This window comes from Nipponia nippon, unplaced genomic scaffold, assembly GCF_047370975.1.
Source record: "Nipponia nippon isolate SJK-2023a ecotype South Korea unplaced genomic scaffold, ASM4737097v1 scaffold_7, whole genome shotgun sequence".
NCBI lineage: Eukaryota > Metazoa > Chordata > Aves > Pelecaniformes > Threskiornithidae > Nipponia > Nipponia nippon.
The window spans coordinates 32,346,317-32,367,441 of NW_028262391.1; the positions used below are offsets into that span (position 1 = coordinate 32,346,317).

The window sequence follows — 21,125 nt, forward strand, 5'->3', positions numbered from 1 at the left end:
CTTTAGTCTCTGGATCCTGACTCCTGCATCATTTTTTCCCTCTCCCTCGAGGTGTCTGAAAAAGAGAATATATTTCATTATTTAGTTTCTGTGTTTTCAGGTCTCTCCTCTGGTTCACAGGCATCCAGAGAATCAAAAATCCTGTGAGCAGGCAGTTCGGATTTAATTAGAAGCTTTTCAGCTATCCCTCATGTATGTCTGTCGTCTGCTTGATGCCACGCACTCCAGTTTATCGAGTGCTATGACACTGCAGCTGTTTGATATCAATACGCCCAGACCTAGTTTCCCAAACACTGTCTAGTTTATATAAACCATGCAGGAGGCCCAGAGCAATGCATAAACAGGAAGAAATAGCTTAGGCTGAGCTTAGCTTTGAGGCTACAGACACCTTGTCACTGTAGCAGGGGCAGCAGGAGACCTATTGCAACCGGACTGTTGAGGTTTCTAGCTGGCTGTATGTGTGTGTAAATGTTCAAAGCTAACCTTAGGCTACTGCAGGCTCTCTGCTATGGGCCAAATCCTGCTTGCTTTTCTCCTCTGACTAGCGTCACTGCTTTTATGAGGCTACTAGAGCCAATAAGGTTGTAAGAAATTACTGTATATGAGTGAAAATCATGTTGTGCTATTCTGCCCAAGAGAGGATACAAAACTGGAGACAAATGGTTTGGGTTCACTTTCTGGTTTTGATCTTGTTCAAGCAGCTGCCTCCTCTTGGGGTCCTATTCCCTCATCTGTACACGAGACTGTTCCCCTATCCTCGGGGGATGCTGTGGTTTCTAAACATGAAAAGCATCACATATACTTAGAGAAAAACCTTCTAGAAGGGTAATAAAAATAAATAAATACTAATATTAATAATATTTTTACTAATAAAAATAGTAAATAGAGATGTATAAACTTTTGGGGTTGAAAAAATTTGAAATGCATCAGAAGGGGAAGGAGGTCCATGCCACTTCAGGTTGTTTTTTTATCTTGTCTCCTGTTTCTGTAGCAACCCACTGATGTCCTAACTCTTCAGTACAAGCCTCTTTCTTTAAAAAACATCTCCTCCCTGCCCCTCAACATTGTCCTGGCCTTAGAGCAACCATTCTTAATCTGCGATGCAGACCGGCAGCCCCTCCCCGCAGATGTTCAGGTGAGCAGTCATGGACCGTCCTGCTGTGGGGTTTGAAGAGGGAGGAGTGTGGTGGTGTGTTTCTGTTGGGAGGTCCTCTAGTAGAGAAGTTTATTCTTTAGAGTCAGCAGTAGACTGGCCTGAACTAAATCATATTCGAAACAAAGTTGCTGAAGGAAACGAAATATCATCTGAATTGGGGAAATACGTCCTGGCTCTAAGACACGAGGAGAGGGGAGCAGGCAACTAGGTCTGGGCAAGCCATGTAGTAAAGGTGTCTTCTGGAAACCATCCCAGCTCTTAAGTAGCCATCCTCAGATAACCTCAAGAGCAGCTTGCTCCCTGCAAGGGCAGCCCTGCTTTTGGGAAGGCTGAGGATGCTCCTCCAGCCGCTGCCTGGCACCTGCCCCATTGTCAGTGGAAGGTGTTGGACATGGACTTTGCTAAACGTGGTGTTGTAGGCATGGCCACCATTTCTGTGCCGTGCCAGTGACTAGCACCTGCAAGGGTGAGGCTGCAACGCCATTGCACTTGTGCTGTGATGATAAAGGAGTTCCTCTAGAGTCAGGGCAAAAGGCCGTGACTTGCCAGAGTGCTGATTTGGTTATGTATTTAGCATATAGCTTTTGTGGGTCCAAAATTCAGTAGAACAGTATTTATTTCCCTCTTGTATTGATGCCAGAGCACAGAGACATGATAGTCTCGGACAAGAGTGTTGTGGTGCTTCCAGTCAAGTGCACGCTGTAAAGAAAATGAAGGAAGAACTGAGAAGGCCACGTCGGGGTCACACTTTGAATATTTACACCTTTCATGCCATCAGACCTTGGGATTTCATCACACTGGTGATTAATACTCTTCATCTCCTTGCAGCCCATGAAGCTGGAGATAGGAGAGGAACTTCATCTCTCCGTCAGATTTAACCCTGCTTATGAAGAGGATTTGAATATCTGGGTAGCAGAGAAGGCTCTGAAGATACAGTTTCTCGAGCACCCTCATGAGGAGCAGGTCACCATTCGCGGAGAAGTCTACTTTCCAAATCTCTGTATCCAGACCACGGCCCTGGACTTTGGCTGCATCTTGAATGACACTGAAGATGTGCGTTACATTGAGATGACCAACTGCAGCCCGCTTATTGTACAGTACCACTGGTCGTTCCTGACAGACAGCCGCATGCGCCAGATAAGGTACATGCACCTTTTCCCTCTGCTTAAAGCTCTTCTCCTTCCTGGTGTCCTGTTTATACTTTGCAAAGACAAAGGCTGTGTTTGCCTGGGATCTGACAAACTGCTTTCAACTTTCCCTTGTGGAACTTACACCTACCAGCCATGGTCAGGCTAGATGCTCAGGGAATAGGTGATCTCCCCAGTTTGATGCTGGGGAGGAGGCAACGTTCTCCAGCCAAGCTGGGACTGAAAGACACTACTGACGCTTTTTTGCATAGCCTGTAACCTAGAATCCTGCTTTATCTCTGGAGCTACAAAGCCATGCTTAGGCACTTGGACAAGCAGATACATAACCTGACCTCTTTTCCTTCCCTGCCGACCCTGTTCGTTGTCATCTCATACGAAGAACCTACACAGGCACTGCCACCAGAACGATGTGCCGCTGTGCCAGTCTCTTGCTGCTGCTTCGCTATAGCTCTCGTACCAGTTCCCCTGGGAAGGAGAGCTGGCGTGGAAAGCTGCTTTCTCAGACCTTAGTGACCTGAGGTAAACACCACCTTGGTGAAGTGAGTTTTTATCTGTTAAACTGCACGTCACATTCACGAAACAGCTATTTAGTGTTTTACAGTGAAACTGCAGGTTCTTCTGTGGCTTTGGGTCCAGCTGTAGATGTTGGTGGGAGGACTTGTCTGAACATCCCTGGGGAGCAGAGCCATCCAGCACTGGTCTGTGGTTTCCAAGCCCAAGAGCGATCTTGCAGTCATGCTGGAGCACATCTATAAACACATTTCTAGCAGTTCCTCCCTCTGTGGCCTCTTTGCATAGTACAATAATCTAGTCTGGGCAGTTTTAATTACAGTAGCAAATGGTTTTTCCATAATGCCGTAGGAAACGAAGCAAAGTTAACCACTGTGCATTGAAGCGCTCCTATTACAAATAATGGATACTATCAATAAACAGTTTTGTTTAGAGAATTGGGATCTGGCTCAGGGGAGACAACCTATTGGGAACTGGAAATTAGCTATGGTGATGAGGAGGGCTTGGGGGAGAAGACCTGGGCACTGAGGTAGCCCATTCACAGCTGGGTCTTACCAAGTAAAAAGTAAAAGTCTTCAGTGCGGGCCCTTCTTGATGCATGGCACCTTTGGAACAGACCCTAAGATGCAGAGGAAGGTCTGTAAAAGCAGGTGAAGGGAGGTGGGCAGGGCTGTAAGCTCTGCTTGGAGGCCCCTGTCGTCTCCTGGTAAATTAGATTAGGGTTTAATTACAGGCTAAAGGGAAAATCTAATTTTGATGATAGAACAATGCATATATTTTATAATAACAGAGAAACAAGCACATTACAGCGAAGCCTGTGTGGAATTAATTTCCCCTGGGGCCACTTGTTGGCCAGTTGCCTGTTTATCTTTACTCTTTTAGGTTTTTGGCAATATGAATGCTGAATCAGTTTTCAGCTTTTAATTACCCCATCTCCACCTAAATTGGCTTTGCTGGACCTGACCCTACAGGTGCTCATTCTTCCAGCGGATGCTGAGTCACCCAGCTCTGCTGAGTCGGTAGCAGTTGAGGGTCCTGAGCATCTGGCAGGAGATAGCAGCCTCTGCTCCAAAGGGTTTGGCATGGCCCCTTTGCTGGCTCGTTAACGCTGTGGACGTTACGACAGCTCCCTTTTCTGCTCTGCATGTTAATTAAGCAGTAATGTACTCTCCGGGTCCCTCAGCAGACAGCATGTGATCCTCTGTGGCAGAGCTGGAAATGAAGATGGTCTCCAAGCTATTAACACCTCAAATTGCTCATTAAGAGCCTGGCAGAAGGGCAGCATGTCAGATATTATTTCTGGTCCACATTAAGCACTGTTGGTATTCTAAATTATCAGATCAAACTAACTCAGTCTGACATCGAGGGAATCAAACATCAGGTCTCATGAAGGTGAGATCAATAGAATTTAACCATCCATACATCTAGCCTTGCTGGAGCCCATCATCAGAGACTCCCAGCATCAATCAGACACACACATTTATTTCGGCCAGGAAAGAAAAATGTTGTTTCTTTGCCTGGACAATGCTCTGTGTGCTTAGATCTTTTTTCTTCTAATTGTTCAACCCATTTTTTCCTCCTTAGTCTTTAGTCACTGCTGCTACTTTGAGCAGAGCAATCATATAAGCAACACAGTCCAACCGTTGCTGTGTGGTTGGACATGCCCAATGCAAGCCAACCCATGCCCCTTCTCTGACACTGCTGAGCCATAAATCTCTCATGGATATTCCTCTTCTAGACCTATGTGGTTAGAGACAGACTGAGAATAGTCTCTTCTCACCCCTTGGATGCTCAAAGCTGAGTTAAGCCTTTGTACCAAGATGTTTTCTGTGGCGTTGGAATGGATCTCCAGAATCACCCAGCAGGAGATAGTAGATATGAAGCCAAATTCAAACATTTCATCATGTTTCTTACCTTAAAGGTTTCTTCTGCAAGGATTGGTTTGTCCTCCTTTCTATGGGCAGTATCCAGCTCCTCAGCTTTGTTTGGGATTCCCGTCAAAAGGAAGACATTAAAACCAAAGGATATACAAGGATTTCCTTAGAGACCTGTGGCAAAGGCAACCAAAGGCTCATCCCCAAACTTAGCTGTTCTCTAGAGTTTTCGTCCTTTATTAAGGATCCCTGCCTTGTCATTTACTTTGAGCATTGCTGTTCCTGCATCACCCCTTTGTCCCCTTCATGCGAGACGTGTTCCCTCCCTGGGATAGAGCTAACACATGCTGAGCAGTCCGTGTGCCAGGATGGATCAGCAGGGAGCTCTGCACCTCCATGGCACATGTCAAACCCCCTGCATGTGTCGATCTGGCGTCTCCGGAGAGTGAGACCTTCTTGGCTACAAATCCAGAGTAATGAATTGCCAATAGATTCTTTGGGGAAAGGGTTTGTTGAGCTAAACATGTAGAAAATGTCTCTTTCCTTTCCATCCAATTTGTTTTGAACAAACCAGGAGCCTTTCTCCTCCCAAATGGGTCTTCCTATAGCATTAGTAATTTCTCATGCCTCTGCCCTCTCTCCTTCCATGTCCCCTGGCAGGCTGCACTGCAGGGACCCTGCAAGCCAGATCCCAGCCTTGTTACTGACAAAAAAAAAACCCACAAAACAATTCTGTGTTGTGTTTGATGGGTTTTTTGCTTTGTTGTTTTTATAACAAGGAAGAAATGGAAAACGCAGACAGTGAAAAACAGTGTAAGGCAAAAATGTGACAGCAGTGCTCTGTCAGCCACCAGAGAGGAGAGGTAGCAACATCAGTAGTGAGAATATACATTAGAAATGCGTACGTCCACCGTGCCCCTGACGTTGGGGAGTCTCAGATGAGTGACGGTAGAGCATACCCCTTCCTCACCCCCCCAGTGCTATCAGCTCCTTGGGGCAGTACATTTTGGGCTTTGGTAGCCCCATGGGTGCTACTTTTTCTGCTTAAATGCCATAGGTGACTTAGAAAAGGAGGGCTGAGTTGTGATGGAAATGTGCCACTGAATGCGTCCTTCGGGTGCGTGTGGTTTGGCAGCAGCAGAGAAGCAGTTTGGTCTCTTATTTCTCGGAGATGGAGTCTCTTGGAGTAAGGGCTGGGTGCCGGCCAGGCTTCACCTCTGGGGTGGCAGTCTGGCTGCCGTGAACAGCTTACGGAGAGGCTCTGTACTCGCAGACAGACACACTGGGGAGCTGAAGCCAGGGAGACATTGGGAAATCTGCTACCTGTTCCACCCAGACAGAATGAGAAGTAAATACAGTCAGTGCCAAGGAGGGGTTTGGAGCCAGGAGTAAGTGAGCATATGTTGTTACCAAGTCTGTTAGAGACATAAACCTGGATATTGTGTATGGGTTGGCAACGCTTTATCAGGACGAAGGTTGGGGGGTGATGATTTCCCATTTGCAGCATGTCTGTAAGCTTCTCTTCTCTACCTTCACCTTCAGCATGGCGACCCTCACCATGTACCCTCCACTTCTCTGCCTTCCGGCAAGACACTGTTTTTTCCTAGCTCACCTGCTGAGGAGCTGCAGGTTTGAGACAGCTTCTGCTGCCCTGGGGCTTCTGACCAATGGTTACGCTGTTGAACATCTGGGGGACTCTTACCTGGGCCATCGCAATGGAGGTTGGAGCCCAGAACAGCTGCGTGGAAATCACTTTAACTATTACACTTGGGTTTTCTGAGGCTCAGCCTCCCCCTTTGCACAAGGGTGACAGAACCTGACAGCTTTCATTCTCCTTGGTGGACTGGGGAGCAGCCCCAGGGTGTTGGAGTGGATTGAGGGCAGGGGAGGCGAAGGAGAAAGTGTTGTGTGGGTGAAAAGCACTGCACATCCCACCCAAGGTGCTGTCAGGCAGCTGTCTCCATGGCTTTGTCCCGTGCCCTCAGGACAAAGCGTGGGAGATGTCCGTGTGTCATCACACCCTGACCAGGCTGCGGTTGGATGGGGGTTGCCTTCTGGTTTTATAGCCGGTCGGCAAACACTGGCTGGAAGGTGACATCTTGCTCTGCCAGCAACATTCGGCTAGTGAACCTGGGGAGCAGCCGACTTCTTTCTTTGCTTTCTGAACATCTTCATTACCCAAGGCACACAGTGGGAACCCGAGGTATGTTTGCATTGCAAACAGCATCCTTCTCCCTATAAATGCCATTACACCTGTGCTGCCTGGGTGGCTCATGCTTTAATTCCCTCTGGTCTGCTGCTCAAGGCTCGTCTCCGCAGAGCTTTACTGTTTATGAAACAAAATGTTGATTTTTTTGTTTTGTTTTGTTTTTTTGTTCATGGGAACAGCTCGCTATCATAGCCTGGCTGAGGCAGAGCGAAAGCATCGATTTGGGAACCGCTGCTGTCGCTTCCACTTCGTCTCTCTGGCAGAGCACTGAGTAGGGAAGCCGTCAGATGAAATCTGGGTGGCAGGATAGGCTATTTACTCCTGTTTATTTGCTGACCTGCTGTCACTGCATGTGGCAATGATGAGTAAGGTGACATAATTTTCCAGACCTTGTTTCTCTTAATTTCTCTAGCTGTTTCTTACCTTTCACTCTTTTCCTGCTTCTTGCAAGCTGTCCATCAAACAGCTTTCCTTAAGGGAAAAATCTATCTGAACCCACTGGCATCGCTCTGCCCAAGAGTGTCGCTTCTAGTATCACTCTGCTTTTTGCTGGTGCATCCCTGTCTTCACAGCATAGCTGAGAAATCTTTAAACATTTAGGAGCAGGGGCTCAAGCCAAATTTGAATCCATGTGTCAAATCTTCACATGTTTTCAGGTATAAATCTGCACTGGGGATTTTTGTGCTGATTCCTTCTAGTCCAAGGCACTTCCTAGTACAGAGGTGTTGGAGAGCCCAGTGCTCCTGCTGGTCCCATCTTCAGCCCTGAGCTGGTTGCTGCCGAGACAGGGATTCGCAGCAAAAACCCTTCCAGAGAATGGGGATTTTGTCCTCTGTGAGGCTGGACTCTCACAAGACAGTGAAACTGGTGCTCATCCTTCTGTACAGCCACTCTTTCCCCTCAAGAGGCTGATATTGGGATGGTGGATGTACAGCATGGGTTTTGGGTGGGTTTCAGATCCTTTGCTGCTTACTGGCTGGTTTAAGGCAAACAAGGAGGGTACCAGTCAGGGAGATCATTTCCCAAGACATCGTAATATATTTCTTTTTCAGAAAGGGTGGGATATGCTCGGCATGTGCCAGGGCTCTGTTTTCCTGTTGTATCGCAGAGGATGCAGGAGATTGTCCCAGAGCAGAAGCAATGCCTGCTGTTCTTCTAAAAGCCAAGGGGCCAAAGCCAATTTTTTGGTCCCCCAATGGTTTCTTTGCCAGTGATTCTTACAGGGCACCTTGTGCAAGAGCTCTGCCTGCCTGTGCTGAGATCCCCCCCTGCGCTGGGAGGGGAGCACTGCCACGGCCACCAGCCCCATGTGCTGTAGGTGAGGAGCTGCCCTGTGCTGTGATAGACTCTGTTAAAAAAAAAAAAAAAAAAAAAAATCATCTCTCACTCAGCTGGCCCAACTCTTCAACCCTGAAAACAGCCACAGTGTGAAGAACTGCTGTTACTGCTGCCTTTGTAGCTGTGCAGGAGCATTGATGGTTGTGCTGCTCGCAGCAGCAGGTGGATTGCCTTTGCCAACTCAGAGAACAAGTAGCAACTGGGTTAAGAGAGTATGGACCCTGTGTTCAAACAGCCCAGGTGAGGACTTAGGGATGTTGAGGATGTATCACCATAAATCTACATCTCCTGACTCAGAGAGGGAGGCAGCCAGGGGCAAAGAGAGGGGAAACCTTTAGCTCTCTACGACACAGCAGCTTGGAGAGGACTTCAGCTCACAGGGTGATGCAATGGGGCTCTGCACAGAGCAGGGCAGTGCAATGAAATGCCCACCCCAGCATTAGTGGTGTGAGATGGTGCGAGAAGGATTTATTTATTCCCCACCATCCGCTTTGCGTAGCAGAGGGAGGCAGGAGTCCCTGGGGTTTCAGGAACCCCAAGGGTCCTTCTGGGCCAGCTGGCGTGCCATGCATTTTTGAGAGCGCCTAACTCAATTAATGCCGCCTTTTCAGCTGCTTTGCCCTCAGGAGAGTCATCTTTCTCCTCTGCGGGAAACCTTTCCAACTGTGAGCTTGCTTTGCTTGTTTCCTCTTTGGTGGTAACTGTCCCCTCTCCCTTGCCCACTTGCCTCTGTCACCTCACACTTGTCCTCAGCTGTCCCCAGTGTCGCCTGGACCAGGCCAATTCTGTCTGGTCATCCCTTGCCCCATTCCCAGGAGCTCAGTGGGGCCATCGGACTGTGAGCATGTTCCTGGGAGTATGTCTGTCTTGTGCTTGGTAAAGCAGGGGGTAATTATGTTGTACTATGTGACTGACCTTTAATAATAACTCAGCAGCAATGTTAACTAGCCTTTTACATAGGGTAAAAGCCATGCGCAGCCTTAAATCTGTGATTTCTGCTTGTGTGAGGAGCCCTGCTCTTTCTAGACGGGATGGATGGCGATGCCAACGTACTCAGCTGAGTGGAGCTTCAGCATCTGTCTGATTTATTTTGGGATGTGACCCTAGGAGGTATATTAAATGGAAGCTTTTTTTGGCTTGTTTTTTCTTCTATGTTCGTTATCGTTGCTGCTTTACCTTCTCCTGCCTTTCCCCACGGTGATCTGCTGCAGAGTCCTGCTGGGAGGGCTCGCCAGGCTGTGGCATCGCTGCCTGCCCAGAACGTGCCAGGCAGCCTGCATCAGTGTGGACTGGTGGAGACACCTTCTGGGGTTCAGCAGAAGCAACCGAGATGAGCAGGGACATTTCCTTCTAGGTGAGGACTTCAGGGTGTGCTCCATCATTTCATCTCCCTCCTTTTCCTCGCTCTGCTCTTGGCACTGCGGGGGGACAGTGATGCTAGCTGGTGGGCAGAGGAGCCCAGGTACACACTGGTTCTCAACCCCCAGGATGCCTCAGCTCAGGCTTGAGCTGCTTTTTGTAGGGTGAAGCTGGCCTGCCAAGCCCACCGAGCCTGGTCTCTACCATCTTGGGCTGTGTCATGTTCATCCCTTTCACAAACTTGTTGAGATCCAGCTTTGGTCTCCTGCAGCCTTCACCCTAAGGAGAGAATGGATCGGGAATATCTCTCTTCCCATGTCTGGGAGCCTTCTGCTTGCCTAACATGCCCAGGACCAGCCTGCTGCTCTCAGCTGGTTATGCTCAACCAGTTCTTTAGCTCCCCACTGCTTCCTAATATTTTTAACCCTTGCAGCTGTACCCTTCGTGGTTTGCCAAGCTCTCAGACTTGCCCCCATGAAGACACCTTAAAATGGTGAACGGCCAGATCCCTGCCACAAAGACGGCTGGAGCATGTCTCACCTCCCCTGCTATCAGTTACAGGAATGAATACAGTCATCTGTTTGCAGAGCCAATTTTTGAAGTCGCTGGTAAGATTGTAGTTGGTGCTGATTACTTTAAACAGCATCTCCAAATTACAGCTGTCGGGGCTTGTTTAATTTTGAACAAAGACTATAAATTGTATTTATCGTTAGAGCTACTGATTTGTTCAGAGGGACCTTTGGCCAGAGTCTGAATGAGAAGCATTTCTCTGTCTGATAGAGAATTGGGAGCTTCCTACCGCCTCACCTGATGCTTATAAATCACCTGGCTGATGTGCAAAGCATGAGGAAGGAGAGGACTTAATGAGTAATGTTTTGCTGTCTGTAAAATCAGTGCAAGTCAGAATAACTCCAGTAAAGTCAGTGGAGACTTCTTCCAGGGCTATAACTTGTTAAGAGAAGCAAGTACTGCTGCCGAAGGGTGATCTCCACGAAGACCCACTGTGCCTGCAGTGCCAGTGGTGGCTGACCCTGATCCAGCTTAAGTTGGACCAGAGTGGCTGAGGAACTTCAGCACCTGCACCCTGCCAAACCGGCCCAGCCATACCCTGTGGAAAATACTCAGCGAGAGACATGAGGGATGTCAGAAGGAGCCTGAGGGGCCTCCGACCCTCCTCTGACTCTTCTTGTCAAAAGTGATGGTACAGTTGAGGTCTGTGGGCTTCAGCAGGAGCCGAGGACTCTCGGTGCACCCCAAAATCAAATCCTGTGGCTCCTGCTTGGAAGATGCTGAAGAGTTTTGGTTGCTGCCCCAGGAACATGGGATACTTAATTTCTTTTCAGTAGTAGCATCCCTGCATCCATTCTTATACAATTTCTACTTTCAAACAAGAAATCAAAACTCTCCTTTATCTCCCAAAACTGACATTGTTTTGACTCATATAAGTAAGTGGCTGTTAAAACTGCATATTAACTGCAAGTTAATTAATACTCGGTCACAGTGGGACGTCCCCAGGACCGCTCGCTGCATTCAGATGAACACCAAATCCAGCTTAATAATTTCCAGCGTGTGCGAGACAGAAGTTGGAGGTGTTGGGTCTCACTGCAGCCATGTTGCTTCTCTTCTCTGTGTCCCCACTGCCTGGTCTGAATTTCAATGGGTGGTTCAGTAAATACAGAAACCTTAGATTTGCAGAAGAATTCATCTAGCAAAGAAACAGGCTATTTGGACAAAATGCAGTTTAATAGTCACTATTGATGAGGGCAAACCATCACCACTGCCTTCCTCAGCTGCTGGCCAGGTGGCCCAGCTCAAGCCCAGTGTCCCCACATGGTACACTGGGAAGGTTTTCAGTTTACTCCTGTATTATATTATTTTGCTTTCAATTGCAAACATCCTTGAGCTGTCTGTGGCTTGCTCCAAGGTGCCCGTTTAATATGTATCTGATGGCCTAAGAGAGAAATAAAAGTGCATCGTAGGGGCCTTTAAGCCTGTTTAGATGCCTCATTGGCACATTGTGGTGCTTTGCCCTGTGATAACCTGAAAAAAGCTTGTGTTTGTTGGGAATCTTGTTTTCACCTGGTGCTGTGGCTGTGCCTAACGGGCACACCTGTGGGTCATCCTTGCAGGCCTGGGCAAGGGTGCTCAGCATAGAACCATAGAATAGAATCATAGAATTGTTTAGGTTTGAAAAGACCTTTAAGATCATCAAGTCCAACTTTTAACCTGGCACTGCCAAGTCCACCACTAAACCATGTCCCTAAGCACCACATCTGCCCGTCTTTTAAATGCCTCCAGGGATGGGGACTCAACTACTTCCCTGGGCAGCCTGTTCCAGTGCCTGACAACCCTATCGGTGGAGAAATTTTTCCTAATATCCAACATAAACCTCCTCTGGTGCAGCTTGAGCCCATTTCTTCTTGTCCTATTGCTTGTTACTTGGGAGAAGAGACTGACCTCCACCTCACTACAACCTCCTTTCAGGTAGTTGTAGAGAGCAGTAAGGTCTCCCCTCAGCCTCCTCTTCTCCAGACTAAACCACCCCAACTCCCTCAGCTGCTCCTCATCAGACTTGTTCTCTAGACCCTTCACCAGCTTTGTTGCCCTTCTCTGGACGCACTCCAGCACCTTGATGTCCTTCTTGTAGTGAGGGACCCAAAACTGAACACAGTATTCGAAATGCGGCCTCACCAGTGCCAAGTACAGGGGGATGATCGCTGCCCTAGTCCTGCTGGCCACACTATTTCTGATACAAGCCAGGATGCTATTGGCCTTCTTGGCCACCTGGGCACACTGCTGGCTCATATTTATCTGGCTGTCGACCGACACCCCCAGGTCCTTTTCTGCTGGGCAGCTCTCCAGCCACTCTTCCCCAAGCCTGTAGCGTGTGGGTACCATGCACTAGGGAAGCAGTCTCAGCACTGTTAAAACTCTTGCATTTAATGTGAAGGGGTGGTGGCTTCTGGTACGTCCTTGATGCTGGCAGGGGCTGCAGGGACCTTGGACATTCCCGTTACAGTTTTGGGGTGAGTATCCTGATGTTGCTGGCTCTTGCATAGCCTGAGCCGGCGGGGTCACATCACTCCGTGTGAATCTTCACATGTAGTTTGCATAAGCGGTGTGATTTCTAGCTCCTCTATTTTGGGAGGCGGGTGTGGGAAGCGGTGTGAAGCTGTGTCCCTAGCAGGCTCAAAAACCAGGAGGCAGGCTGAGGTATTTTTTTCTAATGTCTCAGAGGTTGGGGACGGTGGTTGGCACAAGGTTGTCCCGGCCCTAGCAGGAAGGACTCTTTTCTCCCTGATGTCAATCTGCCTGTGCTCCCATTAAATCCTCACTGTTAATTCCTGGATGCATTTTGCCTCATCTGAGGGGCGGCCGGGTTGGGTGGGACAGACCCAGAGGGGTTAACACCTTGCTTTCAGCCCCTCCAACTCCTGGCTGACCTGCTTATGTCAGGAGGCTCCTTCTGTCAGCTCCATGGTGCTGGTGGAGGCAATTCTACAGCCCTTTGGCCCCTCTGGTTTGGGATGGGTCCTCTCTGCAGGTGGAGGAACTGCTTTCTGCTCTTTGGCTTCACTCCCTGCATTCACAGCCTTGGCCTCAAGGTGCTAGAAGATGCCCAGAAAGTCCCGATTCACATCAGAGAAAGAGCTGCCTGAAGCCTGGGCTGATACTGAACATCTTATCTTCCCCTTCTTTCTCCTTTTCTAAGACAAACCCCTTTCCTTCAGCGCCAGGAAGATTTCTTGTCCCAGGGGCCAGCTTTCTATTGACACCTTGGGTTCCTCACTCCCTTCCTTTCCACGTTACACTTGTTATTCATTTTGACTTTGCCCCACTGGAAAAAGTCCCTCGCTGTGCTTTGTGCTTCTCTGCAGCAGGACTCACTAATCACATCATCTCCCAGCACCGGGTCCCAGAGGGCTTCTACTTTAGAGTGAAAAATATTGTTGTTGTCTAGGCACCGCGGTCCTGTGAAGTTGCCTCAAACCATTCTATAAAACTAAAGGTAATTTAATAAATGATTATGGATTTTCCATCTCAGGGGTTTACTTCTTCTCAGGAGTTGTTATTAACCCGCAGTATTTATCACAAGCAACTCTAAGAGCCGTGCTTTCATTTCCTTGCTGGGATGGATGGCAGCTAGCAGTTTTGGGACAGCCGCCGTGATGATGGCCAGACTCATGCGCTGAACTGGTGCATGGACTGGTGCATAGCTGGAGGGCTTCAGCATGCTCCTGGCACTGGGTATTTGTACCCCTATGCTGCAGGCATCTCCCTTATCACCCTGGAGAAGCAGTGTTCAGTTGCAGGCTGCCCAGAGGCACCGTTGTCACAGCTGAGCTCAATTTATTTCATCTTTATGCAGATGCCCAAGTTAGCGGCTGCTGGAGGTGTTGAGCAGTTCGGTCACCCATCGGTGCACCCCAACACATATTAAGGTGCCTCGGCTGAGAGGAGCAGAGGTCACACAGATCGGACTGGAGATGGGCAATGCTCTGCAGGGACAAGCGAACGCCTTCATCCCCTCCAGTCCTGGTTTGTTCTTCCATGTGGACAGTGCTAAGGTCTTGCTCGGGGTCCCAGCAGCAGGCAGAGGGAGGACTGCGGAGGAGCTCACCTCGGCCAAGCCTTGTTCTTGCATATGGTTGTAGGAAGGACATGTCAGGTGGGGTCTCTTGGGGGTTATGAAGAGTAGAGCCTCTAATCCAGAACCAGCCTTAGATAATAAGCTATGAAGCTAAATACTCATCTGGGAACATATCATTAAAGGCACAGAATTCCCAGCAGGGAATGAAGCATCCAGTGTGCTGTAAAAAATCTGCCTTGTTTGACTATGGGGAGCACTTGCAAATAGACATGGCAACAGGCAGGCATGGTTTGCGTGTGTCCCTCCATGGGGCGTTAGAAATACGAGCAGAGTTACTGTGAGCACCTGCTGTGATTTAAAACAGGGAGCATAATCTGAATCACCTGGGGGTGTTTGAAAATGTTAAACCATATACTTTTTACTGACAGATGTTGGTCAAACTATTGAACTGCTTTGCTGAATCATTTGCCAAATTGGTCCTCAAATGGTTTGTGTTTAGAAACTGCTGGGGAGGTAATGATGCCGTCAGTAAGTACCACTTTGGTTATAACCTTGTTTCAGCAGAGCTGCTGCCCTTTTAGAGTGAGGTGCAGTTAGAGCTGTTGTTTTGCAACCGGGGAATACCTGCGGCACAGCAGGGAGCTGAATCTCGTCATCAATGTTTGCTGTATATTCATTAAAAATGACCAAAACTTCCCTCCCCGAAGTACTAATCGCTGCTGCTTTGGCGCTCATCAGGGATCAATGGGCTGTTTAACTGTGAGTCTCTGCCTGGAATTGTTTGACGTGTCTTTCCGTGTTGCTAGTGGCCTTGTGTGTGCGAGGCTGATGGGCTCCGTGGGTGCCCCTGTGCCGTGCTGGGCTCTGTCCGGTCAGGGCACAGCAGGCTGCGGGCTCCATCCTGCCTGATCGCGCTTAGAGAAAGCCACCAGCATCGCTGCTTGCTTATACTGACCTATGGTTGTGGGTAATTGTCAGGGGAAATATTCAGGATAAATATCTAGTAGAGCTACAAAATTTCTCACTTTGGCCCTCTGGATGGGGAAGGCACGGTCCGCAGTGGTGGGTGCTTTCAGGAGGGCACTAGTGGGTCTCTCCTGGCTCATCGCTGTTTGGATCTGCCCCTTTGCATCTCAGTCTCACCTTTTTGCATGATTTGTCCGCCTTTTCCTTTCCTGCTGTGCTTTTTGCCTCCCCACAAGGCGTTCATCTCTGCAACCAGTTGCCAGCTGCCTGCACCGCTGCTATAACAGTAGTAAGGCGTGTTGTCCCTGGGCAGCCCCAAGCATTGACCTGCTCCATCCTGGTTCAAGAGCTGCTGGGTCAGACCCATCACTGAGCTCATACCACCAGTGCCCAGCCACGGGTCGCATCCTGCTGAGGAGCTGCTTGTGCAGGCTTCCCTCCCTCCCACTGCAGGTCCGTGATCAAAGTTATATTATTTTCCAGGTTCAGCCCTCCAGCACCTAAATTTTTCATCAAACCCCAACTGTCGAAGGAGGAGGGAGCCTGGCTGGAGGGCTCAGCATCTGCAGAGAGCAGCTCCAGCGATGGAGGTGTGGAGGAGTCAGCTGAAGCCCTGGGATCAGCGGGGGATCCTGCCCAAGAGCCAGCAGATGCATGTGACTCCCTGGAAGCAAAGGTAGATTTTCTTGTACACCTAGCACTTGCGCTGCCTTCCCCAGCTTGCCACCGAAAAGCCATGCTCGTGCCAGCCTCCCTTTTTGCTGCCCTGCTGTCATGTGCTCTGAGAGTAGGCTGGGCACTGGGCTTCTGGGGAGGGAGAAATAGGATAGTTTTGCTTGGAGAAGCCCACTCAGATTCTCCTGACCTATGTTGGGTTTGGGATTTTTTTGTTTGTTTGTTTGTTTGTTTTACATCATCAAATGGGGCTTTTATCTGCATCATGAAGTGAATGCTTCCAGTTTTCTTCCTGTATCAGGCTGTGCCAAGTACTCATCTTCATGTACCATCTTCTCAACCCCAGCTAGAGCCACCCATTTTCACACCTCTGCCTTCCCCCGAGGCCTGGTATTGCAGTGACGGCCACAGAGCTGTCTTTTATAAAACAAAGCTTTGCAGACAAAGGCACTGTCTTTTCCTCCTGGCTTTGAAAATGGCCTTTAAGCTGCTGACCTTTCTGGTGAACCTCGTTGCTTTGGAGCTTGACCTTGATCCTAGTGGGAGCTGGCAACTTGTTCTGCATCATGTGGGACAGAGGCTGCTCCTGGGGCAATAAAAAAGGACGTAAGAGAGCTCAAGGGGTTCTGAAAGTGCCAGTGTTGGCATTAAGTTCAAGGAGAGGCATTGTACCTCCTGGCATCCAAATATCGGCATTTTTAACATTATAACTCTACATCTTTTTTTCTGAATCAGGAGAGATGATAGCCTGTAGACATAAAGAATAGCGTGGCTGAACGTTTTTGGATAGAAGCATGAAATCATCTTTGTTTCCTGCTTTGTTACTATGTTTGCACAAATAAACCAGGGAAATACAAGTAGGATCCAGAGTTGCTTCAAAGGATACATCTGGATTGCAGTTTCATCTTCCGCTTATGTCACCGTATCAAGGCAATATCCATATAACCTCCCTAGGGAGGTGGGAGACCATAGGTCTAGGAAAGATGTGTGTTAGCATCTTTGGGAATATATGCTTGGCAAAGCTTTGCTAGGTTTGAAAATGTGGAGACAACAGAAAGAGCATCAAAATGTGAGAAAACTCTTTCTTCCCCAGTGCTTTATCTACTGGGGAGATGTAGCCTCTGATTAGGTCTAAGGATGTCCTGTAAATATTCTTGCAGATTCTGCTAAAGTCAAGGCCACAGCACAAAACACTTCTTCATATTAGTGAAGAAGCAGGTATTCTTAAATTTCAAGAGTAATCACAAAGCCCTTGTTTATAAATAGGGGTCAGAAGCCCAGGAACGAGGTTCCTTTTGAAAGATGGCACCTCTGAGGTTAAACACCAGCTCTCAGCTGCTGCAGGCAGAAAAACATTTCAGCTGCCTTCTTTAGGAAGGTGCCATTGGAGAAGAACAGCCTGGTGAAGATCCTCAGGTCTCCAGCACTGATGAGTGCACAAGATAAAACCTAAGCACCATCTGAAACAGGACAGTTGTGCTGAGCATTTTCTAAGTCCTTATTTTCCTGTTTTTAATATGTTTCACTTGCAGCTACATTCCTATTTTTGTCACAGAAAATCTAATCTGTCCAGGCACAGGGTTCTCAGCGTGTTCCTTGGGCAGGAGTGAGTGAAGCCGGGCTGTCACGAGGGTGCAAAATGCCTTGAGGTCTCTGCCAGGACTGAGTGCTGGGTGCACCCAGTTTCCTCATGCAAGCTTGCGCGTAGGAAGTGCAGATGGAGCCCGTGTCTCATCTACGGATGGGCTTGGACCCACACTCAGCTGATGGCATGGATGTACCCCTACTTGATTTGCGCTCAGGTCCCATCTCAGCTGCTCCTGGCTTGAGGTGGTGGAGCCTGCAGCAGAGTGGTCTCACCCAGACCAGCCAGCTGCTTACTGCAGCCCATGGTGCTTGTTTTCCAGCCACTACCATCCACTGCTGCGGAGCTGGAAGGTGCTGCAGAGACTCAGAGCCTGGTGAGGATCAAGGAATGGAGGCAGTTCATGGAGGCAGAGGCCCTCACCTTGGGAGTGGAGGAGGTAAGTGGGAATCTGTCTTGCTTCTGCATTTCCAGTGTAGCCCTCACTTGCACTGGTGGCCCTCAGTGCTGTTCACAGAGCAGCCTCACCCCTCCAAGCACATTACACAGCACTGCTGAAGCAACTGGTCATTGGAGAGGCCATGCGGGACGTGTTGTAGGGCTGACCAAGGATACTACCTGTGCAGCACTTATGGAGGGTATTATTCATCTTGTTACGAATGAAGTGGTCGATAGGAAGTTTCTGCAGTAGCTTTTGCTGGAGGATCTTGAGAGAGAGCAGCATGTAAATCAGAGAGAGAGCAAAAAGCATCAGGAGTCAGATGAGCTGGGCTGGAGCCCTCCCCCCAGCTCCAAGGGCTCTCACCTCTGAGTCTTGTGTTTTTCTAAAGGCAGTAAAAGGTGTTTTTAAAATCAAGTTCTGCAGCAGAGAGAATTTTTTGCTGCCAGGAGACCTCCCAAATTACTTTAATGTAGTGTATTAATTAATGCGTTAATTAGTGAGTATGGGAGAAGATTTTTCCCATGATTCCTCCACTGGAAACTGTAATGGCTGCATGATGAGATTAGGATGAGTTTGCCTCTGTTTGAGGAAGAGGCCTTCCAGCCGTGTCTGTTCTTTGCTCCAAGCCATGGCTCTTCTGCATCAATTTTGATGCTCGACATCTTGATCTCTCCTCCCCTATCTCCAGGTTTTTGATGTCCTGCCGCTGTACGGTGTGCTGCAGCCAGGCGAGAGCCAGCGGGTCACATTCACCTTCTTTGGCCATGCAAACATCGTTGCCCGTGTCATGGCACTGTGCAGGGTGGAGGGAGGCCCGACCTATGAGATCGCGCTGAGTGGGGAGGCTTCGCTCATCAACTACCTCCTAGACGTCAGAGAGATTGACTGTGGGCTGCAGGTACTGCGCACTCCTCTTGGCAGAGGTCCTTGAAACTATCACTGGTGCATTGCTGCCCACCTAGGTCTAGGGATCTCTCCCCTTCCCAGCTACTTTGTTGGCTGTATGGCTTGGAAGTACAACCTTTGAGTGGTACGTCCTGCATCCAAGCTGGTTTTTAATGGCCATCTCCACCCCCAGCAAAGTTGGGAATTCCTTCTCTTCAAGGTAACTAACGCTGCCTCCTGGGGCAGGCAGGATCCCAGCCATCATGTCCAGAGGGACATGCCCTGATCCATCCATCCACTGATCTGCTCCTAAAGCCTGAGGTCCAAAGAGATATGCTGCCTTTTAATGCTCTTGATTAATCAACAGAATAAACCAGGGATGAAGTTAACTTGGGCTTCCAGTCACTGTAGCTGGAAAGAATGTCCCAGAATGATCCCTGCTTTACTTCTTTTCAGTTAAAAACCCCACAGATATTTCCAGCTGTTGGCCCTGTATGCATTGCACTGTCTCCCTCCCCTCTTACTGTCACCACAAGCTCTGCAAATACTTGTATGCAGATGCCTTTTCTTCTGCAATGTCTTGATGCTTCCTCCTTTGTTTCATTTAGCTGTTAGATGACACCTTAAAGTGCAGAGGGCTTGTATGCCCTGGTTTATTTATTACTGATTTTTACGTTGTTGTTATTGCACCTCTGCGTGCTGCCATAAATATCTGTTCCTACATAGGGCTAGAGGTACCCTGTGGCTGTGGGTTCCCCAGGTTAACCCAGGAGAGTCAAGTGCCTGTACTCCTCTGCGGTCCCTGCTTCTGCATTGTGTTCATTTGCTTTCAAAGCAATGAAAGAGGAAGAAGATTCCCAGCAGACCTGTGTCTGTAACTTCCCGCTCCTCTGTCTTCTCTTCAGCTGTTTAACGAAGTCACCGAAGCAGAGGTCACCCTGCAGAACAGCGGGAAGCTGGGATTCACCTACGTGGTGCTAAGCCCCAGCGTGGCCACTGCAGACAGCCCTCTGCCCGGCGTGCCCCTGGTTGTGCCCAGCACGGTGAGTACAGAGATGGCACAAGTGATTAACCCTGGCCCTGTGTCAGACTGCCCAGAGGAGGGCTATCGGGGGAAAAACAAAAACAAACAAACAAGTTTTCAAAACAAGACAAGAAAAAAAACCCACAAAAGCAGCCAGGAGAGACAGGGCTGTAAGCAATTGCTGCTGGGAGGCAGAGAAGGTCAAGCAAGCGCAGTCCTAATAGGCTCCTTTGCCGGTGCGTGGCTCTGCTATCATTTAGCAACCACCGGCGGGAGGCACGAGCGCTTTGGTAGCTCTCTGGACCACAGCTTCTGAGCTTTCTGGTTGTGCTGGTGCTGGACGGTGCAAGCTCTCCTGAGGGTCGCCTTACCCAGGCTGCGTGTTCGGACGGGATTTACTCCTCGTCTCTGCCCATAACAAATCCTGCCTGCCGCCTGCCAGCACTAACCAGGTGAGACTTAAAATACTCTCTTGCTTGGGCATGAAGCTCCTTTGCCAGAAATGGTAGCAGCCCCCGTACCTGTCCCTCGCTTCTCCAGCTTTGCTGCTCTGCAGCAGCTTTGTGGGGCAGTGAGGAGGGCCAGGGAGGAGCAGGGATGGAATAGCAAGAAGAGGAGTTTGCAGCATCCCACTATCCCAGCTTCTCAGTCCTGCATGGATGTCTTTGAGCTGAAGCAGCATTCTATCTTTGTCCCTTTTTGCAATGGGAAGAGGAAGCCAAGTGGCTTTCACGTTTCCTCATGCCTGTCTCCTACAAGGGATGACACACTGATGCCCTCTTCCTGCGAGCTTCCGAAGACACAGCTCTGCTTGGACCCACACAGTTGGTTGCTGTAACAGCATCATCGCTGCTGGCAGCTTGGCAGGGCTTGCTTTCGCTGCAGCTGTGTTGTGCACTGCAGTAAGGGCTGAGGGGACCAAGTGGCAGGATCTGTCCCTGCTCAGCAGCTTCTCCCTGCAGCGTGGAGGGGAGCAGGGAGTCAAGGGTCCAGCCCAGCATGCAGAGGGTGAGCTGAGAAGAGCTACTGTGTTCTGTCACCCAGAGCCCTGTTGCTGTCTGCTTGTATTTGCTCTCAACCTGGCTGGCGTGAGCCTGGCCCAGGGCTTGGACAGCCCTTCTGGAAACCCAGAGAGGAGATGCCCTTCCCAGCAACACCTGCTTCCCTGGATCTTGTCCTAGTCTGTGCTCCAGCATTTCCAGAGACGTATGTTTGCAGGTCACCATGAGTCTGGATAGGTTTGTGTGCCCTCGGTGTAACCACGCAGGCAGGAGATGTTTGATTGGGGTCATTAATAAGGGGTCAGGCCCCTTGACGCCAGCCTGGGAACCACTGACGCGCTGTGATGGGAGCTCCTGGCCCT

At 49.3% G+C, this 21,125-nt stretch overlaps 1 protein-coding gene across 1 annotated transcript in view; it reads left to right on the forward strand.

The window, feature by feature from the left end:
• HYDIN (HYDIN axonemal central pair apparatus protein) overlaps positions 1–21,125 on the forward strand; it is a 158,461-nt gene that overhangs the window by 91,327 nt on the left and 46,009 nt on the right. The window contains exons 22-27 of the mRNA XM_087740958.1: positions 992–1,135; positions 1,985–2,298; positions 15,635–15,827; positions 17,734–17,850; positions 18,542–18,751; positions 19,644–19,781. Coding sequence (XP_087597084.1) covers positions 992–1,135; positions 1,985–2,298; positions 15,635–15,827; positions 17,734–17,850; positions 18,542–18,751; positions 19,644–19,781 — 1,116 coding nt within the window. The remainder of the gene's footprint in view (positions 1–991; positions 1,136–1,984; positions 2,299–15,634; positions 15,828–17,733; positions 17,851–18,541; positions 18,752–19,643; positions 19,782–21,125) is intronic.